The 13,134-nt window shown below is 44.0% G+C and overlaps 1 protein-coding gene across 12 annotated transcripts in view; it reads right to left on the minus strand.

The window, feature by feature from the left end:
• Positions 1–13,134, minus strand: part of CEP63 (centrosomal protein 63) — a 51,363-nt gene that overhangs the window by 26,602 nt on the left and 11,627 nt on the right. For 8 of the 12 annotated variants that reach the window (XM_073360355.1, XM_073360362.1, XM_073360357.1 and 5 more), the window contains exons 2-6: positions 12,398–12,466; positions 6,930–7,110; positions 4,689–4,784; positions 1,497–1,619; positions 308–421 (exon numbers count right to left, since the gene is read on the minus strand). In XM_073360355.1, the coding sequence (XP_073216456.1) occupies positions 308–421; positions 1,497–1,619; positions 4,689–4,784; positions 6,930–7,110; positions 12,398–12,441 (558 nt within the window). In that variant the 5' untranslated portion in view covers positions 12,442–12,466. The remainder of the gene's footprint in view (positions 1–307; positions 422–1,496; positions 1,620–4,688; positions 4,785–6,929; positions 7,111–12,397; positions 12,467–13,134) is intronic. The other 4 variants (XM_073360358.1, XM_073360356.1, XM_073360363.1 and 1 more) reach the window with 2 other exon arrangements.

Genomic DNA, 13,134 nt, shown 5'->3' on the forward strand with positions numbered 1-13,134 from the left:
ACGTGACAAAAGTTATTTTAAAGCGTCATGTCCTGTAATCTCCCCCCCACTCCCAGAAACCCTCATCTTACTATCTTCCCCCTCCTAATATTTATGAGTGAGATTGAGTGTACGGGAGCCATGGGGAAGGTTTAGCCAGCCTCCATTAACAGACTTCAGATCTTTCACTGCTTGTACTGTATAGATGAGTTTACTCCATTAGGACTGATAAAGTCATTTCAGTTGCGATCTGAAGTGGATTCACACTTGAGGGATTTCATTAGCTCGTCACTGCAAACAAACAACTTTCAGCGCACATTAATTGTACCTGAATGAGCTCAGATTGCTCTGTCAAAGCCTTCCTCTGGGCCTCCAGTGACGCCACCTGTTGCTGGTAAAGCAACCGCTGCTTCTCCCAGTCTAGAGATTTCTGACGGAATTCCTGCAAGGATGATTGAGATGACCTGGAATTTACCACCCATTTGGTTGTCAAGATCATCCCCTCCCAACTCTCACTAACATTCTTTCTCCTGCCACTGTATACTCGTGAGCCTTCCTCCACAGCAGGGAAACCATTAGCCAGTCATTTGATGCACTGACTCAGCATTAAAAAGTCCCTCACACTGTGCTGTGGCATTGCTCTCTCTGAGTTAAAACCTTCATGTCAATTACTGCTACTTACAGATGTTGAGTGCTGATTCATGACCAGCTCTACAGATTTGCTGTCAGAGCATTAACAATTCTACTTCCCTGTAACTTTACAAGAAAAGGTTGCTACTGAACTCACTAAGTTTGCAAGTATGAAGTAACAATAATTCTTAACCCAGAAATCAGACACTGCCTCATAGAGGTGTTTTGGGGAGACTCGTTACCAACTTCTAAGTGGTGCTATCAAAGATGAAAGAATATGGCTGGTCTCATCATGGTAGTAAGATTAAAGACAAGCTGGACTTGGAAAACACTCATGCAGAGAATTTCCTCCAAACTCTGTGGTAACAACCCCATCGTGCTTGAATTTTCTACCTTTACATACTGTCTTGTCCTTAAAACATCCACTCACCTTTGATTTAATCCAGGATAACAATATCATCATTTATTAACTGTATTAAAATAGCAGCAGGCCCCAAAAGAGATTGGGCACCATTGTGCTAAGGCGATAAAAATATGTTTACCAGTAATCATATGTTTCTTTTTACATTTTCAAACAGTTCTCCCCTACTCTCCACACACACACACACACACCTGTGACAGCTTGCCCCGCTCTTTTATAAAATCCTGGCGGACACAATTAAACTCACATGCGATCCCAATTAAACTGGGCAGCATCATGGAGAGGACCAGTGCAGAAATGGCCTTTGCTACACAAGAGCACAAGGACAGCGAATGCAGGGGTGAGTGGACTGAGTATTTGCACTCACAGTCCACTTGCTTATTAAACATTCAGAGTTGCTACTGAACCTGAAACAAGTCAGTTTGGTTTGTATGAACAATGGCCATGGCTTCTATTATCCACACACCTCTATCTTCTTAGTCAATCTGCTCACTTCGGACCGGTCATCCCCGTGGCTCTTGGGACCCTCCCTAGCTTCTTTCAGTTGTTTCTTCTGCAGCTTCTCATAGCTTCTCTTCAGCCTGCCTAGCTGCAAGGAAGTCAGTGCAATTTTTGATAATGCTGGTCAAGGTCACAGTACATTAAATTAATGAAGCATTCTGAAGGAAGGGACATAAAGTCATTTTATAGAGATACTCCCTCAAACCAAGACCATCCGGTTGGCAGAAGAAGATTTCTACCTGTATAATAAACAAAAAGTACTATATGTACTCCATAATGTATCAAAATATGCTGGATTGTGCCACAGTGGTTTGCCGTGGGGTGGATCAGCAGCAGCAGAAATTGAACCTGGGTCTTATGGACTTAAGGCAGGAGCCCCTACTGCCCGAGCTAAAATACATAATACCCAGCTCTGTCAGCCAAGGCTGTACCAGGCTCATAAACTTCTGTCTGTGCCCACCCAGCACCAGAGGGAGACAAAGTACCTTGCTGAGCAGATATGGGTTACAGAAACATGGAGTGACAGCACCCAAAGAAAAACAGAACACTGTGAGGCTTGACTACGAACCGATCAAGGATGTAGGTGAAAGACATTCATGAAATTCCAGTGTATGCGATACAACAGCCACTCATCTTGTCATACTGGTTGCTTAGCTAGGTCATAAATTTCCCCACTGACTGGAGAAAGATAAGGAAGAACGTCACCCATGTCTACTGCTAGAATTCTAATTTTATTAAAAAACTTGAATAATAAATACTTTGCATTTAAATAGCATCTTTGATCAAATATTTTGAACTTAAACAGAGCATTTGCCACCTGATTAGATAATTTCTTTACAAACACTGACAAAATAAAGCTCTTAACATCCTGTGAATTGGGGAAATATCTCCATTTTACAGATGGATAAAATGAGGCACAGAGTGGGTTCGTGACTTGCCCATGGTTCTAAAAGAAACACATGAACAGAGCCAGGAAGTGAACCTAAATCTCATCATTCCCAGTCCTGTGCTTTACCCACAAAGCCATGCTTCCTTTCAGAAGAGGATCTCCTGATTCAGCAAAGTGATTAAACGCTTTGCGGAACAGGAATGGACTTACGCACACATTTAAAATTAAGCACATACTTATGCGCTTTGCTGAGTGGGAGCCAGAAAGCTTTACAAATATAGATTTAGCCTTGCAACATCTCTGTGATTTATAGATTATATAGTATCAACTATCACATTTATAATGATGGGTGACTTGGGGCAGGGGGAGGTTGTGAGGCTTTCCTACAGACACAAAGCAAGCAGTTTGGGGATTAGACCCCAGGATTCCTCAGTCTCCTGTTCTAACCCCCACCACATTATCCCTTTTTGAGTTCAATACTAATGCGCCTCAGTCTTGACCCACACCACAGTTGCGATTCCAGTCCTGAGCTTTAAGACAGATCTGTTAATGCACTTCAGTCTGGCCTAGCAGCATCTCTACTATTCCAGTGGGGACATTTCCTGAACAAAGACTGTTCATCATGCTGAAATGTAAGGGGGTTTTAAATGAGGAAAGATGTCTTCTGCACACTAAATTGAGACTACCAAATTAATTATACTTATGACCTACAGTAAGCAGGAACTGAGCCCAATCCTCCAGAGATAATGCACTGCTACCCTCTCCTGGCATTTAGCTCCACACTACTGACAAGCCAATGGAAACAGAAGTAATCATTAAGGCACTTACATGAAATACTGTCAGCCCACCCGCAGAAAATCTCAGCATCTGTTACATTACAGTGGGCATGACATCCTTTGTGGAATGAAGAGTGTGGAACTCTTTTTAAAAGTCTTTGTCAAGTAAATTTAGTGATATCATCATGCCTGGGAGAATGGAGTCACCTTCAAAGAACAAGAATACAGGCAGAACCAGTAGTAACCCCCCCCCCCACCCCATTCTGCCAATCTCCTTCAGCCCTGGCCTCGAGGGTCAGGCTCTATGCTGATTCAACAGCTAGAATTTCCCCTGAGATATCAACAAGAATATCAACAGGCATGCTGGTCTCAGGAATGTGGATACCCATTCACTGGTAAAAGGACTGAGATCAACTGACTACACACTAGCCTCTGAAAAGCCACCAGAATAATGATATTCCGTCACTACCAAATTGAACCCATTTTACATGGCAGGTGCACACAGACCACCATAATGGGCGGCAGGATAAAATCCTAAAATAAGGAGATACAGAAATTTTGTAGGAGACCGTAAAACACAGAGTATTTTTGATCTACAAGGACATGACGTAGACTCCATAGCAATTTTAAGGAGGAGGTTGGTATCCTTGGCTCAATTCAAATCCCCCGACACATGCCCATGCACTGGTGGAGTCAGTATACCACGCGGTGGATGGTTGCCACCTTCTCTCGGCCACCATGACTGTACTTCCAGAGGGAGGTATATATCTGCCGCAGGAAAAGTCATCATCTCATGTTTATTTCACATGAAAAAGGCCAGCTGCAGAGCTGTGCTTTCTTTAAATTTCATGCTATGCTGGGAGAGCAACAAAGCAACATAAGCACAAGCATAGGGGTGTCTGGGGTGAGAGAAGACAGGAAACCTTGGCTGTAAACTTCTGCCGCTTTTTAACACACCTGAAAGTAGCCACAATAAGGGCTAGTCTATGCTTGAAACATTACAGCTGCGCAGTTATAGTGCTTCAGGGTAGCCACTCACTACAACGACAGGAGGGATTCTCCCATTGCCATAGTTAATCCACCTTGCCAAGAGTCAATAGTTAGGGCGATGGAAGAATTCTTCTGTCAGCTGATCACTGTCTATGGCAGGGGTTAGTTTGGTTTAACTACACTGCTCAGGGGTGAGGATTTTTCCACACCCCTATGCGACATAGCTGGGTCGACTTAACTTTAGAGTGTGGACCTGACTTCAGTTTACAGCAAGTATTTCCACTTTCACAGTAATCTTTGGAATGAGATGAAGAGTGCTATATAAATGTAAAATATTATTTTGTTGCTAATCAATCCTCTTGTTTTGGCACACAGTGGGGAAGGGAGGATTAAGAAAATCACAGCATTCAAAAGGACAGTGACAAAATGAAACATTTAATCTATCAGACCACAAGGCATAGACTGGGGTTTCAACACCAAATCTCATCTTTCTGAAACCCACCTCTTCTTGAAACTTCTTCAGCTGCTGTTCATACTCCACAACCATGCCTTGTTGGACTTGCTCAGTGTGTTCTAACTGCTGGCGCAACCTACCGACCTAAAGAAAGAGTTAAAACACAGCACAGTGACTATCAGCACAGAAGCAGCAGACTCAACACAGCTGGCTGTCTCACCAGTAGATGTGGAAATTGAAGGATTACTGTATTTTAATTTCATAGTATATATTACATACATAAACACACATTATAGTATAAGTGGTAGCAACTGTTACAATTAAGGTCCTGGTACAAGAAATGCTATTGTCCTACTGGTTTCAATGGGGTTACTCACCAAGCATCAGTTTAAGTGTGTGCTTAACTCTTTGCCGGATTTGACCTACATTTGCAGAATTGCTTCCATTTCAACCCCTTGTTTTCAGCCAGTTTTCTAAAATTTGCATCTTTGGGGCTGAAATTTGCCAAACTCAGTTTACGCCAAAAGGTCGGGGGGAGGGGGGCAGATGTGACTGATCAGAAATGCGGATTATCATTTCAAACTATTTGTCAGCAACAAAGACAGCCACCTCCGCTGTTTCATCTGCAGGGAGTAAGAAGAAATTCTTCAAATTCTATATGCAGGGAGGGGAGAAGAGAGGAATAAAAGAAAACAGGCTTCAAAACAGGCAAATGGGAGATTATTCCTCCTTTAAAGGCTTTTTTTTTAAAAAAAAAAACAAAAAACTCATTTTCCTTCTTCCTCACATCCTTTCCCCTTCTCGGAACTCTAGGGCAGAGACCTGTCTAATTGTATGTCTGAAAAGCAACAACAACAAAAAAGATTTGGGCAATGTAAAATATATATATATATATATTTTTTTTTACAAACACATCTCAGCATAAGAAATGTATAGTTTGTCTCTGGTGATAGGGAATCTCTCAAAAGTTTTCAGTGAAATAAAAAACTGGTAAAAGTGTGATCATGACCCATACAAAGAAACTTCATTCAAACTGGTTGTGAATACTGGTGGCCTGATACAAAATAACTGTATTCTGGACATGCTAATCCTAATACTTACCCTGTCAATCATTAATATCTAGAGAAGAGAGTAGGGCACTAAAAAATAAATTCCCAACACATTACCAATATAAGCTACCCGACTCTCTTTTTTCTCCTGCTCATTGTCTTGTTAACCTAGATTCTACACCAGATCTACTAGTAGTTATATACATACTTAGGTGTAGTTTAGGGGCCATAGAAATACCTCTAGTTCCACGGTGACAAAGGCACCCAAAACACAATTTATATACTCAGTCACAAACAAGTTTTGTGATGAAGGTGCAAATTCCAGTCCCAACATGTTAAAACTTGAATGCCTTCCCCACATCCCTGGAGTGCAACTAACACGCTACTTATGGGGAGGGCAATGTGCTAACAAGGAACAAACAGGACAAAGAAGCTGTACAATGTGAGGCAAGATTTTAAAATAAATGAAGTACAGCTAAAGGTCAGAGACAGTCCCACAGCCCACCACAGTCCTCTTGATCTCCTAGCACTCAAGAGAAGGTGCAACATTGCTCCTTGTAAAATGAGTTAAATTTAATATCATTATAAACACAGACCACAGAAGCTTTGCTACTTGATCTATATGTACAGTACTGACACAGGAATTTGTTACATATACTTTTGAAACCCCACAAAACTAATGCCACAGCCCTCAAAAAACAAATCAGTTTGGAAACACTGGATCATCACTTGGTGCAGTTTAGCAATTAGCTTTCTCATTACCCTTGTGATTGGAAGTATTCAGTTTGCTTATGACTTCTGTGACCAGATAAGGTGTTTCTAGGATCTCACAAGGGACTTTGAGAGTCCAGGCTGGTTTCTTGAAACGGGAAGTTCGGCACCCAGTTTCCATTGAATAACACTGCGAGTTAGGCAACTCATTCCTTTGCCAATGACAGGTAGTCCGCAGTTGTGAAGCAGGGTTCCTGCTTTCCCTGACACAGGGTTAACAGACCTGACATGTTACACATTTACATTTTTTCATTGAAGTCTTCACCACTTAATCTCTGAGCTTTAATCAATAAAACACCAACAAAAAACAAGATGCTTCTGACAAAACAGTAACTGAGGTGAATACATTTTTGTGCAGAGACAATGAACATTAATGAAAATTTATGCTGGCTCTTGTATATTCTATATTGACGGACAACGTGCACAGGAATATCACTGAATGTTAGACAGAGTGAGCCTGGGGCTGTACCTCCTTGTGTTTCTCATCCAACAGAGTCCTGACAGAGGAAAGCTCTTGATCTCGGATCTCCAAGCAGGTCTCCAGAGCCTGGGTCTGCCCTTCCCATTCAGACTTCTTATGAGCCACCATGATATCGATCTGCTTCATCAGCTCCTGCAGCTCTGCCTCGCAGGACGTTAAGAACCCTCTGCTGGCAAGAAGACAGCTTGCTAAAACCGCACAGTAGACAAAAGAGCTACTGAACCTAGCCCAACAAGAGTACTTCTTCCCTCCACTCTCATACACCCCCCTCACCCATGATGATGGGCATCTCCACCAAAACAGGCTAACTGAACTCCTTGACTACAGCGGGAGCAGGGGTAGGCACAGTAAATAGGGCAATATATTAAAATGTGTAACATTCCCTCATCAAGGAAAGCCATAAGTAGAGAATTATTTAACATTGTGGCAGCTAAACAGGCAGTCTAGTATAGCTCAGAATCACAGGGGGTTCCTCACCTACATGCTAGAACTACCATGTTGACGTATGCTTTGTTTGTGTACTAAACTAAAAAGAGCACTCAAACATTAGAGACCAGAACCCTAGCTGGTATAAATCAGCCATAGCTCCAACTGAAGCCACTGGACACACTGATTTGCATTAGCTAAGGATCCTACAATAAACGCACATATAGTACTTTGCACTTCTAAACAAAATTACTGATTTATTTTACCCCCCATCTGTTCAGGTCAAGACACTAGCCAAGGGGTAGAATTTTCAAAAGCGCTTAGCACGGCCTAACTTTGATCCATTGAAGTCAAAGGTTTCTGTGAAGTTTTACCACAGACTTCAGTGGGAGCAGAATTAGGCCAATGCTGAGCACTTTTGAAAATCTCAACCAGGACAAATGGCCTATACAATTTAAACTAAAGGCAAAACCTCTCTTTATTTAATCACAGGAGCACAAAAAGCATCTATAAATAGAGTAACTCCTCACTTAAAGTCATCCCAGTTAACATTGTTTCGTTGCTGATCAATTAGAGAACGTGCTCATTTAAAGTTGTGCAATGCTCCCTTATAACGTTATTTGGCAGCCGCCTGCTTTGTCCACTGCTTGCAGAAAGAGCAGCCCATTGGAGCTACCTGGTGGGGGCTTGGAACCAGGTTGCACAGGCAGCCCCCCATCAGCTCCCCACTCCCCTAAGTTCCCTATGCAGCAGCCGCCCAGCAGGCTATCAATTGCCGGCAGTTCAGCTGTCCCTCCCCCACACTGCCATGTGCTGCTCCTGCCCTCTGCCTTGGAGCTGCTCCCAGGAGCTTCCTGCTTGCTGTGCAAGGGGGGGGGGAGGAAAGGGGTGCTAATGTGAGAGTGTTCCCCTCCCCTCTGCTCCTTACCCCATTTCCATAGAGCAGGGGCGAGACAACAGGGCTCAGGACAGAGGGAGCTTGCTGGCAGCAGCTATTGTCTCAACTTGCTGATCTACTTAAAAAGGCAATGTACTTAGAGTGGGGTCAGCGTACTTAAAGGGGCAATGCGCATCTCTCTCTCACACACTGTGTGTCTCTGTCTCTCTCTGCCATGCTGTCTCCCCTCCCTCCATTCGTTCTGCCTTGTAGAGTGTGAGGCTATATTAACAACATGTTAACCCCTGACGGCTCAGCTGACTGCTAGTTTATCATTTAGCAGTAAGGCATTCCCTGGGAAATATCTCACCCTCTGACTTCTACACCTCAACAAAGCTTCACAATCATCATTGCTGTGTACAGTATTAAATTGTTTGTTTAAAACTTATACTGTGTGTGTGTATACACACACACACACGCAGTCTTTTGTCTGGCGAAAAAATTTTCCTGGAACCTAGCCCCCGCATTTACATTAATTCTTATAGGGAAATTGTATTCGCTTCACATTTTTTTGCTTAAAGTAGCATTTTTCAGGAACATAACTGCATTACCCAAGTGTCAAAACACAGAGATTAGTACAGTAACTCCTTGCTTAACGTGTAGTTAACTGAATGGGATTTTCATATTTTGTAATTTAAAAACAAAACACGACTTTGTTCCTATGACACACTGTATCTCAAAATAGCACCCATATTCACCAGTGTATATGATTATATGTTTTGTGGAAAGTGCCTTGTGAGGTATCATTTAAGAAGTCTTGATCTGTTTAACATTAATGTTCTGTTGAATCATATGTACTATCATTGTATCTGAAGTTATGCTATGTGTGTTTTACTGAAACATGTGAGGTTGGAAGACACCCACAGCCAGCCCTTCGTTCGCAACAAAGAAGCAGCTATCACTAGCCAGACAGGTGTTGACGGCCCATCAACACCTATCTACTCTGCAAAAGACTTCTCAGAGAGGGCACCTATGCAACGAGGGCTGCCTAACCCCCACGTCACTTCAAGGATCTTTCTAGCAGCTGGAAGAAAGTATAAAAAGGAGGGACAATGACATCACCTGGCCTCTCTCCTCCCCCATCTCAATACTTGGAAGATTGTCTAGAAGACAAAGATTTTGAACTGGGGAGACTAGTCCCAGGCTAGGAAGGGAATTCACACTATGTATTAAGAGCTGTAAACTGCCTAGAACATCTAGTGGAGTGAGAAACTGCTTGATTCAAATCTTGCTCAGTGTGTAGAATTTAGACTGCTAACTTATTTTTATTTCTTATGTAACCAGCTTTGGTCTCTATGCCTGCTACTTATAATCACTTACAATCTATCTTCCTGTAGTTAATAAATCTGCTTTATATTTTATCTAAAACAATGTGTTTTCAGTTGAAGTGCTTGGGGCATCTCAGCTCAGGTTAACAACGGCTGTTGCACATCTACTACCCTTTGCAGGAGTGGCGAACTAATTAATGAGTTTGCACCATCCAGGAGAGTCTTGAGCACTGTAAGACAGTATATTTCTGGGGTGCAAGGATGGGAGCTGGGGTGCTTGGCTGGTGCCTTTCTGTGTGATTCATGAGTGGCTTGGAGAGCATTCATGCAATTTAGCTGGGTGTGAGTCTCCACATGCCGACAGCTGAGTAACCATAGCACCTGTAGGAACTAGCTGCTTGTCACTGGCATAGCATTGAGAGAGACAGTCCAGGCTGGAGAGTTAAGGGGTACAACGGTCCCACGGGATCCTCGGGAAACAGCCTGAAACTATCACAGTCCCCAAGCAGAAATTTTTTTGAACAGAGTTCCAATCATCAGAGAAATCTTACAGCCAATTTATCAACTCCTGAAAATAGAGGATTATCACATAAATGCTGACAAACACCTAAGTGAAGCAGGGTGGATAATGCCACCATAATTAAGAATAAAACATCTCCAGTCTACTGGCGAGAGTTTGCTCCCTAGACATGCTGAAATTTCAACTTTGGGGCAGTAATCACTGAACCCAAATCAACTAATTTCTCTGAAACCTTACAAGCTGCTAAGCTTGGGACAATATTAAATCTTGCAAGATGGAGCCCAAGAGAGACGTGAACTCCATACTGATCTTTACCCCCTTAATTTGCTTGTCAAATAGGAAGGACTGAAAAGAAATGGAAATCAATAGGTCAAGGGATTGAAATTCCTCTGTCTCCCTGGAGTATCCGTAAACTTCAGAACTTGACAGCTTTGCTATAGGGAATCATAGAATCATAGAATATCAGGGTTGGAAGGGATCTAAGGAGGTCATCTAGTCCAACCCCCTGCTCAAAGCAGAACCAATCCCCAATTTTTGCCCGGATCCCTAAATGGCCCCCTCAAGGATCGAACTCATCAAGGATTGAACTCACAACCCTGGGTTTAGCAGGCCAATGCTCAAACCAGGGGGAAGCTGAGGGAAGGCTACTCATTCTTAAAGGAGCCAACCTCACAGTTCAGTTTGAAGTTCACCCTGTCCTGTGAGTTGACCAAACATTAAGCAGTAATTATGGTCCTTAAGAACATTTCCCACTCAGTGAGAGTAGCTGTACAATTCATATCCAAGTTCTGAAACCATTACTTGGCAAAGAGATAGTCTTTGCCACCTTTGGAGTTGGGGCACAATCTGGCAAAAGGAATATAAAAGTGGCACACGCCGTTGAGGCAAGGGGAACAATTACTTTCATGTCCCATTTGCTCAACTGACAAGAAAAAAAGATGCTCGTTCAACTGCCAGCGCTGCTGACTCAACCCAGGATCTGAAGCGGGCAAGGTTCTGCAGGGGGTCAACGTGCCGGAGGTCAGACCAGATGATCATAACGGTCCCTTCTGACCTTAAATTCTATGAGTCATGATGTTTTTATCCTGGCTGCAGTAGGATTCTGCAACTGGAACTTAGTTAAGATCTGTTGATGTTGTGGGAGCCAAGAGAGAATGTGGCTCGCTCTCCTATAGCCACATGCAGTGCTAGCCGTATTTCTGACAGTAAAGTAAGCAGACTGGAATAGATCCACAGAGTAAGGTGGTGCCATTTTTGCGTATTCACTTTTATGACCATAACTGCACTTAGCAGTAGAATAACTTGTAAGAAGGCTGAAAAATAGAACAGAGATTTTGCAAAAGGATAATAGTACAGAAATGCCAGCTATTAAGACAACAAAGGCTTGTAGCCAGGAACTATTTGGAAAAGCAATTCACTATGGCCTTGATCCTGCTCCAGTTGAAGTTAATGATATACGATCAGGCCCTACTGGCCAAATCCTGAAGACCTTACTCAAACATAACACCCTTTACAGCTCCGAGCACAGAGGTGGGCAAACTCCTGCCTGGCCCCTTAGCTCTTGGCCCGGGTGGTTAGCCCCCGGCCTCTCCCCCGCAGCCTCAGCTCACTGTGCTGCCGGCGCAATGCTCTGGGCGGCAGGGCTGCAAGTTCCTGGGGAAGCACAGCTGCAAAGTCTGGCCTGACACGGTGCTCTGTGCTGCGTGGCAGTGCGGCTGTAGCACTGCCAGCCACCGGTGCTCCAGTCAGGGGGGTGTGAATAGAGGGCATGGGAGTTCAAAGGGGTGGGCAGGGGTGTGGACAGGGGTCAGGGCGGTCAGAGGGCGGGAAACAGGGGGGTTGAATGGGGGCAGGGGTTCCGGGGGGCAGTCAGGAAGGAGAGGGGGGATTGGATGGGGTGGCGGGGGGTAGTCAGGGGCAGGGGGCAGTGGATGGGGCAGGAGTCCTGGGGGTGCCGTCAGGGGACAGGGGCGGTTGGATGGGGTAGGAGTCCGGGGTGGGGGTGGGGGCCTTCAGATAGGGATCAGGGGCTGGACCACGCCTGGCTGTTTGGGGAGGCACAGCCTCCCCTAACCAGCCCGCCATACAATTTTGGAAACCCGATGTGGCCCTCAGGCCAAAAAGTTTGCCCGCCCCTGTCCTAGCATAATGGGTCCCGGTCCCTATCTGTAGTTCCTAGCTGTTACAATAAGCAAAGGAGATTTTGTCTGACTAAGGAGCAAACCAAAGGACTGTAGGATTTGAACTGATATAAAAGTGAAGCTGCATGAGTTTGAGAGAGCATTGTAAATGGTGGTATACATACCCTCCATGCCCTTGTCTTTGCATTCTCTCCAGCAAAGCCTCCATCACCAAGTCACGTCCTCTTTGGCAGCTGGGAAAGCAAACAAAGCAGAGATCATGCCATGGCAATTCATCAGCCAGTGTAGTCCCTCCACAGCTGACTGGAGAACATGATAGAAGTCTAGGAGGCAGGGAAGGTGAAGAATTACACAATTTACAGTGTGTGCATGGGAATAACAGGGAGAACAGTTATCATTTCAATGAGCTTACAAGCCAAACGTGGGCCAGATAAAGCAGCAAAACAAACCTCATTACAATAAGAGTCAGAATTACTTCTCACTCCTCACCATTGGCTGGTTGATACAATAGTCTGATCCAGTGAATACAATGCTTCAACAGTGGAGGTGAAATACATATTCAGAATGAGAACATTAGTGGTCTGGTTAATCCAACTGGTAAGGATATACTGGACTTTGAGGGATTTTCCCTCTCTAGGGCAGAGAAGTGATGAGACATAAGAATTACCTGACTGGATCAGCACCAAGGTCCATTCGGTCTACTGTCCAGTCTCTGACAGTGGCCAACACCAGCTACTTCAGATGAAGGGTATAAGAACCCCACAGTAGGCAGATGTGGGATAACCTGTCCCCACATTAGGTCTTACCCTGCTGTCTGACACCTGGTCTACACATAAACCAGGGGTCCCAAACTCAAATTACCACGAGGGCCACATGAAAACTAGTATATTGGCTAAGGGCC

This window comes from Lepidochelys kempii, chromosome 9 (assembly GCF_965140265.1).
Source record: "Lepidochelys kempii isolate rLepKem1 chromosome 9, rLepKem1.hap2, whole genome shotgun sequence".
Classification (NCBI taxonomy): domain Eukaryota; kingdom Metazoa; phylum Chordata; order Testudines; family Cheloniidae; genus Lepidochelys; species Lepidochelys kempii.